Raw genomic sequence first — 15,040 nt, forward strand, 5'->3', positions numbered from 1 at the left:
AGGACAGAGGCTTGTTTTCCTTTATAAAATTTAAATTGAGTAGAAGCTTAATGAGTTCAACTTTCTAAACTTAAGTTAAAATTATATTCTTCAAAAAGTATTAAAAATATAAAAAAATGTACTACTATTAGACCCTCTTGGATATCATTACCAATTATTATTTTATCATTATTTAAATTTACGTACTGTACTCTTTTTACTCTTGTACTTCAAGGGACTATTTCTCGTTTTTATATATTATAAGCCAGGGATACTTGTTCCTTTGAAATTTTTAAGAATATCATGATTTTAGATACATTGCCTACCTTCTTTATCTAACTGTAGGAGAATTATTACTTTTTTGCTCAGATCAGATTTATTGCAATATCATTAACAGAGTAAAATTCATGCTTTTTAGTTCTATGAGTTTGACACAACCACAGTGAAGATCTGGAATATTTTCATCATCCCAAAAAGTTTCTTTATGCTCTTTTGCAATTAAACCCCTGTTCTACCCACAAACTCTGATCTACTTTCTGTTCCTATAACTTTATTTCAAAATGACAAATAAATGGAATCATATTGTATGTAGTCTTTTATACCTGACTTCTTTTATTTAGTTAAATGAAAGAACATGGTCAATATCCATGTCTCAGTAGTTTGTTTCTTTTGGTGCTATAGTAAGGGTACAACACAATTTGTTTATCCATTCTCTAGTCTAGGGACATTTGGTTCAGTTTTTGGGACTTATGAACACTGCTGCTATAAACATTCATATGCAGAATTTCATGCAGAAATATTTCTTATTATTCGTGGATTGCTGGACATAAGTATATGTTTAAACTGGTAAGAAACTGTGAAGCTATTTTCAAAGTAGCTTATAACATCTTGCATTTCCACCAGCAATGTACAGAGTGCCTGGCATCTCTGCCAGCATTTTAATATTGTCAATTTTAAATGTTCTGAATGGGAGTTATCTATCTAATATATGTTTAATAAATATTTTCTCCCAAATAGTGGCTTTTCATTTTCTTAACAGTGTCTTTGAAGAGCACAAGTTTTACTTTTGATAGTCTGATTTTTAAATTTTTACCTTTATGGTTCATGCTTTCATGCCCTAAGAAATCTTTGCCTAAACTGAGGTAACTAAGATTTTCTGTAGGACAATTAACTTAAAATATCTTCAACACTTTGAAGGTAGGGAAGTGGGGTTATAAAACACTAATATATTATATTATCATAATATATAAGAAAACATCATATTTCTAGAAATACTGACTCTTACTTGGGGAAGTTTAGGCCTTGGCAGCTATGCCCTCAGACATAATCCAAGTACATTTTTCACATAAAGATATAACTAGTTTAATGGGAAGAAGAAAATAAAACTTTTAGAAGAGACATTTCAGGAACACATGAATTTTTTAAAGAATTTTTTTAAGACCTTGCTAAATGGATTGCAAGAAGAGATCTATCATCACAACATGACACAAAAGAAAATCATATAGGAAAGAATTTTCTTTATTTCCCATCTTAGACAAGTAAGCTAACACCTCTTTTAATTCTAAAATATTACAGGAATTTCTCCAATAATATAATGATAAAGAGGTTCCACAATAGTTATAAATTACTATGACACAATTCTTTATAATATTTAAAACTGAATAATATATTGTTCATTTTCTACAAACTTGAGAAATGAAATTTCTAATAACATAAGATAAACATAAAATCTGAAGAAAAGGGAACAAAACTGTGAACATAGGAACAGATTTTGATATTTCGATATCGTACACTGAAATTGATGATGAGATATTAAGTCTCAGTAATAGTTAAATTATAGCTTCCAAGAAACTTTCAGACAAATCTCCTTTAAAAAAAAAAAAAAGATTTATTTATTTATTTATTCATGACGCACATAGAGAGAGAGAGAGGCAGAGACACAGGCAGAGGGAAAAGCAGGCTCTGTGCCAGGAGCCCGACGCGGGACTCGATCCCAGGGCCCCAGGATCGTGCCCTGGGCTAAAGGCAGGCGCTAAACCTTTGAGCCACCCAGGGATCTCGACAAATCTCCTGAATAGAAAAAAACTGGGAACCCATATTCAATGTTTGTCACAGTCTTGTTTATGTGCATTCAATATGACCTTAGAATTGCTATTGTTCACTACTGAAGAATGAAAGATGCCACCAGATACTCAATTCAGTATATCCTTACCTAAGTGACTTTGCCAAAGAGATCTCCAATTAAAATACAATAAATAAATATGATAATTATGAGAAGTCCTTTAACTATATCAGGCTTGGTAAAGATTTCTAACATAATGTAAAAGAAACTGCTTATAAGATTTTAGGATCCCTTCCCTTCCCCAAGGAAATATATGACTGAACAGCTACAATTTCATAATTGATATGGGATTAGAAATTTATTTTCAACATTTTTGATTGACAGTTTATACAAATGGATCACTGCTGACAAACTTAATCTGAGGCAATCATTTCTCTTTGTTTTCAGTTTAAAGGAAAGGGAGAATTGTTGCTGGAATGCTGTTTATACTGTAGAAATTACACAATACATTCTTTTCATTATTGGTAATATTATTATAGACTAAATATCTATTAAAATATGGAGGATTAAAGGGAAATCTTTCCCTAAAACTGATAAAGCTTAAAAAAAAAATCATCCTGTATAAAACTTTTCCAAATTCAAGCAACAAAAATGAAAATGGACAGACTGCTTAACCTCCTTTTACCAAACAGATTAGATTGGATTAATGATCACTAATACCTTGGTTAGCTCTGAAATTCTACAATGTCAATGAGTTGTCATATGTCAACTTTACCTTTCACAATTTTTCTACTAATGATAATGCATATAAATTTTTTATTTTTATTTTTATGCATATAAATTTATTTTTATTTTTATTTTAAAATGTAAGAGAAGATGAACAAAAAATTCCTTAAACAATCTACCCCATAATTCTGCAGAACTGACTGCATCAAAATCAATACACAGCAACACACAACAGAGAAAGAAGGAAAACAAAGGATTAGGTATTTATGGCAAGGAAAAGCATGAAAAACATGCAAATAAGAGACAAAACTGTCAAATATTGATGCCAGTATTTAATAGTCCTAAAACTCCAGGCAAAATCTGCTAAATATTTTTTTTGGCCACTTAAAGCCAGAGTCAGTATCTTTAAGGAAACTTTGGTTCCATATTCTATCAATATTATAACAAGTAAAATAGCACTCTATACTAAATGTCCTAAAAGCTGTCTATTGAAATTTATTATTTCAAAATATTATTTCAAAATATTTTAGGCAAATCCAACTCCAAACAAAAAATATACAAAAAATATTTTAGAATAGTTTTTCTGAATATTAACAATATAAACGTCTCGTGATACACACACATTCGTCCAAACCTACAAAGAAAGTAAAAAGAAAATATGTAGTCACAAATATTCTGTAGGACAACAAAAAGAAATAAAAGGCATCTGAATCGACAAGAAGTCAAACCCTCACTCTTTGCAGATGACATGATGCAGTATACAGAAAACCCAAAAGACTCCACCACAAAATTGCTAGAACTCATATAAAAATTTGGCAAATTGGCAGGATATAAAAATCAATGCACAGAAATAAGTTGCACTTCTATACACTAACAATGAGACAGAAGAGAAATTAAGGAGTCAATCCCATTTACAATTGTACCCAAAACCAAAGAGACAAAAGATCTGTACTCAAAAACTATGGAACACTCATGAAAGAAATTGAGGAAGACAAAAAGAAATGAAAAAACATTCCATGCTCATGGATCGGAAGAATAAATATTGTTCAAATGTCTAAGCTACCTAGAGCTATCTATATATTCCATGCAATCCCTATCAAAATATCATGGGCTATCTTCACAGAGTTGGAACAAAAAATCCTAAAATTTGTATGGAAGAAGAAAAGACCCCAAATAGCCGAAGGATTGTTGAAAAGGAAAACCAAAACTGGTGGCATCGCAATTCCAACTTTAAATTCTATGACAAAGCTATAATCATCAAGATAGTATGGTACTGGCACAAAAACAGACACATCGATCAATGGAACAGAATAGAGAGCCCAGAAATGGACCCTCAACTCTACGGTCAACTAATCTTTGACAAAGCAGGAAAAAGTATCCATTGGAAAAAAAAAAGTCTCTTTAATAAATGGTGTTGGGAAAATTGGACAGCCGCATGTAGAAGATGAAACTGGACTATTTCTCACACCATACACAAAAATAGACTCAAAATGGATGAGACCTAAAAGAAAGACAGGAATCCATCAAAATCCTAGAGAAAAACACAGGCAGCAACCTCTTTGACCTCAGCAGCCACAAATTCTTGCTAGATACATCTCCAAAGGCAAGGGAAACAAAAGCAAAAATGAACTATTGGGACTTCATCAAGATAAAAAACTTTTGTACAACAAAGGAAATAGCTAACAAAACCAAAAGGCAATCTACAGAACAGAAGAAGATATTTGCGAATGATACATCAGATAAAGGGCTAGTATCCAGAATCTATAAAGAGCTTTAGACACATGAAAAAATGCTCAAGAATGGCTAAAAATTAGTAAGTCAGGAAACAACAGATGTTGGCAAGGTGCAAAGAAATGGGAACCCTCTTACACTGTTGGTGGGGGTGGGACTGCAAGCCGGTGTAGCCAACTCTGGAAAACATTGTGGCGGTTCCTCAAAATGTTAAAAATAAAGCTGACCCAGCAATTGCACTATTTGGTATTAACCCCAAAGTGATAAGTATAGTGTGATCCAAAGGAGCACATACACCCCAATGTTTATAGCAGAAATGTCCATAATAGCCAAATAACAGAAACAGCCATCAACAGATGAATGGATAAAGAAGATGTGGTGCGCGCGCGCGCGCACACACACACACACACACACACACATACACACACACTGGAATACTACTCAGCCATCAAAAATTTGAGACCTTGCCATTTACAATGATGTGGATGGAACTAGAGGACATTATGCTAAGTGAAATTAGTCAATCAGAGAAAGGCAATTATCATATGATCTCACTCTTTTTTTTTTTTTAATGAAAGTCACACAGAGAGAGAGAGAGAGAGAGAGAGAGAGGCAGAGACACAGGCAGAGGGAGAAGCAGGCTCCATGCACCAGGAGCCCGACGTGGGACTCAATCCTGGGTCTCCAGGATCGCACCCTGGGCCAAAGGCAGGTGCCAAACCGCTGCGCCACCCAGGGATCCCATATGATCTCACTCTTATGCGGAATTTAGTAAACAAAACAGGATCATAGGGAAGAGAGTAAAAAATAAAACAAGATGAAATTGGAGACGGGGACAAACCACAAGAGACTCTTAATCACAGGAAATAAACAGGATTGCTGGAAGGGAGAGAGGTCGGGGGGCAGGGTAACTGGGTGGCACATGATACAATGAGCATTAGGTATTATATGATTGATGAATCACTTATCTCTGCCTTTGAAACCAGGAATACATTATATGTTAATTAACTGAATTTAATAAAATTTAAAAAACTTATTCTAAAAATAAATAATAAAAAAGAAGACATATATATGACAGCATATCAGAAAGGAGTTATTCTAACACCAAGTTAAGCAATTCTGTTATTCCCTTAACTTGTATAACTCCATCAATGACTTTCATTAGGTTTCTGAAATACCAGAAATATTTCACATCTTTTTTCTTGAGGTAATCAGTTTCTAATTTAAGGAAGGAAAGGAAAGAAAAAACAGATCCAGAAAACATTTCATTTTAAATATGATCAAGAGGAGAAATGGGTCAATTTGGGAAGCCATAACAGTAGACAAGAAACTGAATAGTTCTATTACTGTAATATAGCAACACAGAGTTATATAAAGCTAAAAATGGTCTTAAAGACCATTAGTATAATTATGTCTCATTCAATGCAGGAATATCCTCTATAATATCCTTGAATTTAATAATGATCACATTAGCCCTTTTTAGGAACAGAGGGTATATCACTTAATAAATCACTCCATTTTATCAGCTTAAACTATTAGCAAGATTTTCTACACGGTGACTTAAAATGTTCTCCTTTAATTTAACCTTGGTTCCTGGATAATAAACTACGTATTAAAAATAAAGTGAGGTTTGGTTTGTACTCATCACCAACTCCCATCTCCATTATACAAAAACATTAGATGATAAAGCCTCTTCTAGTAATGATCAGATTCTAGGAGATTCTGTTTTTTCAGTTAATACTGGTTGAGGAAGAAATATGGAGTCAAATTCAAAGTGAAAAAAACTTTGAAAATAAATAATGGAGAATAAAATGATACTGACACGAGAAAGCTAAAATCTAGTGATTATCTATAAGAGGCTGGGACAAGGGAATCCCTGGGTGGCTCAGCGGTTTATCGCCTGCCTTGGCCCAGGGCATGATCCTGGAGTCCTGGGATCGAGTTCCACATCAGGCTACTGCATGGACCCTGCTTCTCCCTCTGCCTATGCCTGTCTCTGACTCTCTCTCTCTCTCTCTGTCTCTCATGAATAAATAAATAAAATCTTAAAAAAAAAAAAAGAGGCTGGGATTAGAACCAATGAAGAATAATAAATTATCTAGAAAATTATAAGTTTTATCAACAACATAGCCTTAAAAAAGTTGTATCTCCTTTTTTTTTAGGCCAAATGTTGGTGACTGAAGAGGCTTGTTTCTTCTGAGATCTCTTCCTAGTCATCACAGTCTCAACACTCAAAGCTACTACAGAGGAACCCCCATCTACTCTGCCTCAATAACATTTTATTAAACTCTCAACCTAATTATTTTCAATTTGAGTCCTGATCTTTTTAGCTGCAGATTCCTCTATAACCATTGTTAAGAATGACTTACATGAAAAAAAAATCTTATTCCTGGTACCATGGGAAAAAAAAAAAACTCAAATAGTAAGAAATATTTTTGAGGAATTTTGATGCTTGGAATTCCAGCAATTGTAGAAAATCTAGTAAATGCTGAGTATTCTTGGCCTCTCTAATCCTACATGACTTTCTTCTTATTTTAGTAACTATTCAAATTAAACTGACCATCAGTCAAAAAAAAGGGAAAAAACTTCACTTGAAATTTACAGGTATTTGTAACTCTGAAAATTCCTGCAACTAAAAATCGTATACAGCCTATTACAGAAAGGGCCCTGATACCAATTAGATGTTGGTCTTTCAAAGTTACATGTGCAAAGTAAAGAATTAATTCAATGGATGATGTTATTTTCCTAATTCATAACTGGACAATTTTTAATGATATTTACCTGACACACTGTGTTGCTGGTAATTGTAGGAAGATGGAATTGCACCAATAGGAAGCTGTGGCTTTGGATTGCCTGGTGGTACCTCATCATCATCCTCCCCAAAATGATGAACTTTCTCGTACTTTTCTAGGTAACTGAAATAGAAAAACAATACAACAGACTTTTACAAATAGATTTATATCTTATCTCTTATCTTTTAACTTGTATCACATGTATCTGTTTTCCTTCCCGAGGCCCAAAATTAAAAAAAATAAGATACCATAAATCTCTGATATTAGTGAAACAGTCACTTCAATAGTGATACTGCAGACAAAAATCATGCAATACTTCTAAAGTGTTTTTATATTTTTAGAAAAAAACAGACCACTAACTCAAATAAACATACAAAACTAGGTAATATCAAAGAACAAATCCATGTACATGAATGGGAGAACATTCGACTTACTGATTTAAAAAATTACACATGGTCACTTAAAAGCCAAGTGAAAATGATATTCTCTAACCTTTGGTCACGCTCAATCTCAATCACCAGAGATAACCACTCACCAGATTCATGTACATACTGGAATACATATATTTTCTGTGCCTAATTTTATTTACAATATATTTTAGAGATCTTGGGATCCCTGGGTGGCGCAGCGGTTTGGCGCCTGCCTTTGACCCAGGGCGCGATCCTGGAGACCTGGGATTGAATCCCACATTGGGCTCCCGGTGCATGGAGCCTGCTTCTCCCTCTGCCTGTGTCTCTGCCTCTCTCTCTCTCTGTGTGACTATCATAAATAAATAAAAATTTAAAAAAATTAAAAAATATATATATATTTTAGAGATCTAAGTATGTCAATACATTAATACTGCCTCAGTTTTTCTTAACAGCTATATAATATTTGACCCTATTCATACATAATAATTTAACTAGATCTCTAATGATATACTTAACTACTTTCAGTTTTGATTTTTGCTGTCACAAATCATGCAACAGCAATAAGCTTAATCTGTGCACTTATTTGAATATTTTTCTCTGGACAGACATTGGAAATGGTATGCTCGTTCTAAATAAATTCCAATCCAAAAGTGATGGCCTAATGTATTTTAACTAATTTATAAGATAGTTCCTATATCCCCTACTGTATTACCATTACTGGGTATGATTAATTCTGTTTTTAATTTTTAATTTTTTAAAATTTTATTTATTTTTAAGAGAGAGGGCACACCCACATGCATGCATGAGTTAGGGGAGGAGAGTGGAGGGAGGGAGAAGCAGACTCCCCGTTGAGCAGGGAGCCTGATGCAGGGATTGATCCCAGGACCTTCAGGATCATGATCCAAGCCAAAGGCAGACTCTTAACCAACTGAACCACCCAGGCATACCAATCCTCTTTTTTAAAAAAGATTATTTACTTGAGAGATGGAGAGAGAGAAAGAGAGAGCACGAGCACTCAAGCAAGCATACAAATGAGGGGAAGGGCAGAGGGAGAGAATCTTTAAGCTGACTCCTCACTGTGCACAGAGCCCCATGCTGGCTGGATGCCACTACCCATGAGGATGTGACCTAAGACAAAATCAAAAGCTGGATGCTCAACTGACTGAGCCATCTAGGCACCCCTGATTAATCCTCTTGACATTAATTAGATTTCTGAATCCTCAACCTACCTGTTTATAATAAGATTTCCAAGTAAACTTTTAAAATAGGGAAACAAGTCAAACTCTTGTCAAATACAACACTGTAGCTAACAAACTTGTTACTACACTTCACAGATTAGAAGCTGAGCTGATTATGACTTATATTTACCACAGAAAAGATCTAGATTTGATTATTTTACAGATCATCTCTTTAGCCATTCCTGATCCAAGCAGGTACCAAGCCCATTAGTAGCTATTTTCAAAGTCCTACAGCTACCCACCCCTTTCCTTTTTAGTTATAGACAGCTGAGATGAGGAAAGGGGGTTATCAATAAAGATATACGATGATTTCAGAAGTATTATTTTTAGCACCAAACCTTAACTTCCAAGATGGGATAAATGGAAACTATAATTTTACAAATATAAAAACTAATGACATAGAAAATCGTTACCATTCCTTATTTTCCCCTTTCAGTTTTACAAGGGACAATAATTCACATCTTTGAGCCTGGAAAGAAATTAAACTGTCCCTCTACATTCCTTCTAAATTCTCCATATAAGCTCAATTTGAGCAAGGAACTCTTTCCTAGCTGGCAGTTTGCTAGCTAACGAATCCAACATTTTTCTTTACTTTTGGAGACATAGCATACTAAAGTAGAGACATACATGCAGATATAACCTTTGAACATTGAGGAGAGTATGCAGCTGCACACATTTCACCCTGATCCTGGGGATGTCCCCCCAGCATATAGACTTACAGTCTAAAACCATAAAACAAAACTAAAGGATGATTAAAAAGAAGCAGTCTCTCTCCAAGATAGACCCACAATGGACTTAAATAGGTAAATAATGATATTTATTTCTCAAGCCGATTCTTTTTGGATTTCTAATGCAGATATCACAAAAAAGAAGAGTATATATAAATTTATAGATACAAACACCTAAAAAAAAAAAGATAAAAACATCTGCTCAAAAATTACGTGACATATTTTCTGTAAATGAGAGATTATCCACATCAATCAGGCAATAGTACTGACAGGTATTTTAGAGAGTACAGTCTTTCAGAATTGACGAAACTCCTTGTGGAAAGGTTAAAAACAAACTAAAGATAAATAATTTTTATTAAATAATTTTTATCTAAACATAATAAAAATAACAAAATAATTTTAAAATAAAAACTTTCCATTATTAATATGTTTATGATACTTTCTATAAATTTGTTAGTCATAATTGAGCAGAGCAGATTTGAAATTTGTGTTTTTTATTACAGCTAGGAGAGAAAACAGTATTACTACTAAAGAAGGACCATAAATACGATTTTTCCCTCCCAAATACCCAAAATGGAGTGCAATATAGAGTGCTTGACAACAACACAAACCCTATATACTCATTAATAAACAGTGTATTATATACATGAAACCCTTTATAATTCAAATTTTCTTAAAATGTTAAAAAAATATGACCTCCGGTTCCTTGACACATTCTACCCTATTCCTCCCAAATGATTTTTAGTTCCACTCCCCCAAAATCTGTGGTTTAGGTAAATTAATAAGGTATTTGAAATTTTTATGTTCCTGGCTTGAGGACCACAACTTGTTCTGTCATGATTAAATATTTCAAACCAAGACTCAACTTTTCTTCTTAGTTCAACTAAGGTTTTGGCACCCAGTTTTGATCTCCTGTTTCTCTCAATAAACAAGCACAAAGTCTTTGGCTTTTAAAGGAGTTATATACTTCTAAAAACTAAAAAGTAATAACAGTTAAGAGAAAGCAGCTAAAATACAGAGTTACATTTCAAAGTCTAAGTTTTCTGATTTCTCTATCACGACCTTGAGCTTATACACTGAAGGATATTTTGTGTTCGCTCATTAAATTACAATGCTAGATTGTACATTTCACTCTTCTCAGGGTCAATGACATCACTTTGAATACTTAATATATTAATCAAGTAAGTATTTACTGAGTTCTTACAGTAATCTGCCTACTACACTACATATTTAACTCAACACTGGTAAATATTGCAATCCAGATAGGAACAGATTCAGGTGGGATGAGTTTTATCTTCTTTTTCTTCAACTTAGCATTAATTTATTTTATGGTAGCCTCTATGTCACAGGTTACAGATATAGAGGAAGGCAATTATGAACAGATGGCATATAATAGAGAAATTATTTTAAATGGTACTATTTAATTAAAAACCTTAATAAATGTGACCAATACAAATACAATGCAGGGTAGTGGCTTAAGAGTCCATTTAAAATAGCATCAAATAATATGGGCAGTATTATTATGAATACAGGAAAATTTAACCTCTTGTAATATCTGACAGATTAAGTACACAAAAAAACAAATTAGGTTGTACGAAATTTGAATATAATCACTGGTAAGATTGATTTATTAGACATATAATGAATTTCTTTTTGAAACTCCAAGGAAATTACAAAATTGGTCATATATCAATTCACACTGAAAACCATAATAAATGTCAGATTAAATATATAGGGCACGTTCTCTAACCACAATACAATTCAAAGAAAGTTTTTTTTTCTAGGAAAGAAATTAAACTCTTGGAAAATTAAAAATATCTTTCACGATATAAAATTCCAAATCTATATGCAATTATCTTCACAATCCTCTATCACATTATTTTAAAGCAATTCCCAGATATAGTTTCAACTGTAAATACTTTGGTAGAATTCTTGGAAATTAACATTAACAAGAACAACAATATTCAAGAAAACTCTTGATTATTCTTAGATCTAGAAAAAGAATCAAATGAATATGATTGGGAACACTTCAATATAGCAACTTTTTGAAATGTTTTTAGCTAAAGATGACAGTTCAAGGACACATATTCATTTCTTCCCTTAAATCTAATTGCAATGACCTCTAAAGAATAAAAATAGAGGAATACAGCATTATTTGTAAGCTAAAAACTTTCAGAATTTCTGGTTCATTAAAAGCAACTTCAAGGATCCACAAGAGTAACTTGCAAAACACTTCTTTAAGACACTAATGTGATCTAGTGAAAAGTGAAAGATATCCTAGGCCAGAAAACATATAAAAGAAAGTTCATTTAGATTTCCTTCAGCTACTAAGAAATGAATATAAAGTGAGTATGTGTCTGATAATGGGAGCCAGAGTATCAGTTATCTAAAAAAGAACTTCTATAAAGTTGAGTTGAGCTCAGTGGTTCTGCAGGGAGGCAAAGTCCTTTATAAATTTCACCGTACAGGGAACATGCACCCCAATGTTTATAGCAGCAATGTCCACAATATCCAAATTATGGAAGGAGCCTAGATGTCCACTGACAGATGAACTGATAAAGAGGATGTGGTATATAAATACGATGGAATATCACTCAGCCATCAAAAAGAATGAAATTTTATAATGTGGATGGAACTAGAGGGTATTATGCTACAAAAAATAAGTCAGTCAGAAATACAAATACCATATGATTCCACTCATATGTGGAATTTAGGAAACAAAATAGCTGAACATAGGAGAAGGGAAGGAAAAATAAGACAAAATCAGAGAGGAAGATAATCCATAAGAAACTCAAACTGAGGGTTGCTGGAGGGGAGGTGGATGAGGGTAAACTGGGTGATGAGCATTAAGGAGAATACTTGATGTAATGAGCACTGGGTGTTATATGCAAATGATGAATCACTAAATTCTACCTCCAAAACTAATAATATGCGATACATTAAAAATTGAATTTAAATTAAAAAAATTTTTTAAATAAATTTCACCTACACCTTCTTTGTCAAGATCACCCCAAAGACCTCAGGGATGCGGGGCACCTATGAAAAGCATAAGCATAGAAAGGCTGTCATCAAGTGTTTTCAAGCAACTAGATCTCGATTGATATGCTTTATAAACACAACAGGCACAAATCAAATGTGGTGACTTGGAAACTATAAAAGTAATGAAATTTCTTTGACCAGGAATATCCCCTCAAAAGGAGGACATGAAAGAATGACATGACAATGTAGAAGATCACCTGGGTAATGCAGAAGACAAGCTTGAGAAACTTGTATATGGAAAAAAAAAAGAACTAATGAAACTGGTGGATAAAAATGAGATATATATATGATAAACAGGGGATCAAACAGATCAAAGAACAAAAAAGACAAGAAAAAAATACCTGCTGGTCCTGAAGGAAAGACCAGAATAAATGGAACAAAAGTGATAATCACTGACATAATAAAAGAATTTCTTAAGCTAAAATATGTAATGTGTACATCAAAAAGCTCCCTGGAGCTGGGATGTCAGGGTACATGGACCACCAAGCAAAAATTAATTTAAAGGGAAAAATAATCAGATATATTCTGATAAAAGATTTAAGCTTCAAAGATAAAGATTCCTAGAAATATTCAGAATGACTGCTACTCCCCAAAAGTTACATAGAACAGCTGGACTAGACTTTGATTTCTATTCAAAATTAACAGCTAGAAGATAACAAGTAATTATTAGAACTGGGGGGAGGAAAGTTATTTCATAAGAAATCCCTACGTAATCATGTTGCTCAACTAAGACAATTGAAATTCATTTGTAAAGATATGCAAGGACTCAGGATATAGCAACACATAGCCCATGGGAAAAAATACCACTCAAATTAAGTACAAATGACCCTTGAACTATGCAGGGGTTAGGGGCACTCATTCCTATACAGTCAAAAATCTGCATATAACTTCTGAATTATCAAAAACCTAATTACTAATAGCTTGTTGATCAGAAACCTCACCAATAACATGTACAGTAGATTGACACATTTTGTATATGTTTTATATACTGTTTTCTTACAATAACATAAGCCAGAGAAAAGAGAATGATATTAAGAAAATCACAAGGAAGGGATCCCTGAGTGGCTTAGCAGTGGAGCATATGCCTTTGGCGCAGGGCGTTGATTCCAGGTCAGGAGATCGAGTCCCTCATCGGGCTCCCTGCAAGGAGCCTGCTTCTCCCTCTGCCTATGTCTGCCTCTTTGTGTCTCTCATGAATAAATAAATAAAATCTTAAAACAAAAAGAAAGAAAAAAGAAAATCACAAGGAAGAGAAAATACATTTATAGTACTGTACAAAAGATCCACATATAAGTGAACCTGTGCAGTTCAAATCATGTTGTCCAAGGGTCAACTAACTATACTCTAATGGAGGGGTCTCTTGGTGGCTCAGTTGGTTAAGCATCTGCTTTCAGCTCAGGTCATGATGACTGATAACATGCCCAAAACCATTTAAAATATCAGTCTCAATCATAACTATTACATTACAAAAGAGAATACAAATGCCACTGGTTACGAAAGAACATAAAAATACAGAACTATTAAAATAATTTGAAAAAAAATACTCCTGATATGAAGTTCAGGAACTTTTTAAAAGACAAAGAAGTAGTGGGAGGAAGTATTAAAACTGTACTCTGTTGCCTATAAAGACTGAACAAGATGGGTTAATGTTCATTGTTAAAATTAAGGAAAATATGTTTTTAGCTGTTTCTCACTTTTTCCAAGTGTTTAACAGCATAATTAAAATCGACTAATTACTTTCCAAATCACTACAGGGATATAAAAATATTAACGTATATAATATGCAGAGAAAAAGAGAAAAGAAAGATCACCCTGTGATGCGGCTAATTACATTCTTAGGCATATTAGCCCAGTAAAAACTGGAAACAACCCAAATATTCATTAATGACAGTATAAATAAAAACACTGTGGCACATTCATGCAATGAAATATTATATGGCAGTGAAAATTAGTAAACTAACATGGGAGCGATTCAAGTAGCCATCACCAACAAACTGTGAAGTAAAAAAAAATCATTTCCAAAGATTACATGATTGCATTTACATAAATCATAAACAAGAAAAAAATTTTAAATATATTTTTTAGCAATAGGCAAGTGGGTGCTAAAACCACAAAGAAAAGCCACATAACAATGATCACTTAGAAAATAAATTAGGAAAAAAATAATTTTAAAAATAAGTAAATTAATTAATTAGGGTTTATCCCTTAAGAGAGAAATGCAATAAGGAAAGAAACAGGCAGCTTCAAAGGTATTAGTAGACTTTTATTGTTCTCATTTTGGTTTTTGTTTTCATGTGGATAAACCTATATTATTAGAGTTTTTGTGTGTATACAT

General features: G+C 33.3%; 1 protein-coding gene across 2 annotated transcripts in view; it reads right to left on the reverse strand.

Moving 5' to 3' along the window:
* ARID2 (AT-rich interaction domain 2) overlaps positions 1-15,040 on the reverse strand; it is a 168,815-nt gene that overhangs the window by 76,557 nt on the left and 77,218 nt on the right. For both annotated transcript variants that reach the window (XM_025477357.3, XM_025477356.3), the window contains exon 4: positions 7,280-7,413. In XM_025477357.3, the coding sequence (XP_025333142.1) occupies positions 7,280-7,413 (134 nt within the window). The remainder of the gene's footprint in view (positions 1-7,279; positions 7,414-15,040) is intronic.

This window comes from Canis lupus, chromosome 27 (assembly GCF_003254725.2).
Source record: "Canis lupus dingo isolate Sandy chromosome 27, ASM325472v2, whole genome shotgun sequence".
Taxonomy (NCBI): Eukaryota; Metazoa; Chordata; class Mammalia; order Carnivora; family Canidae; genus Canis; species Canis lupus.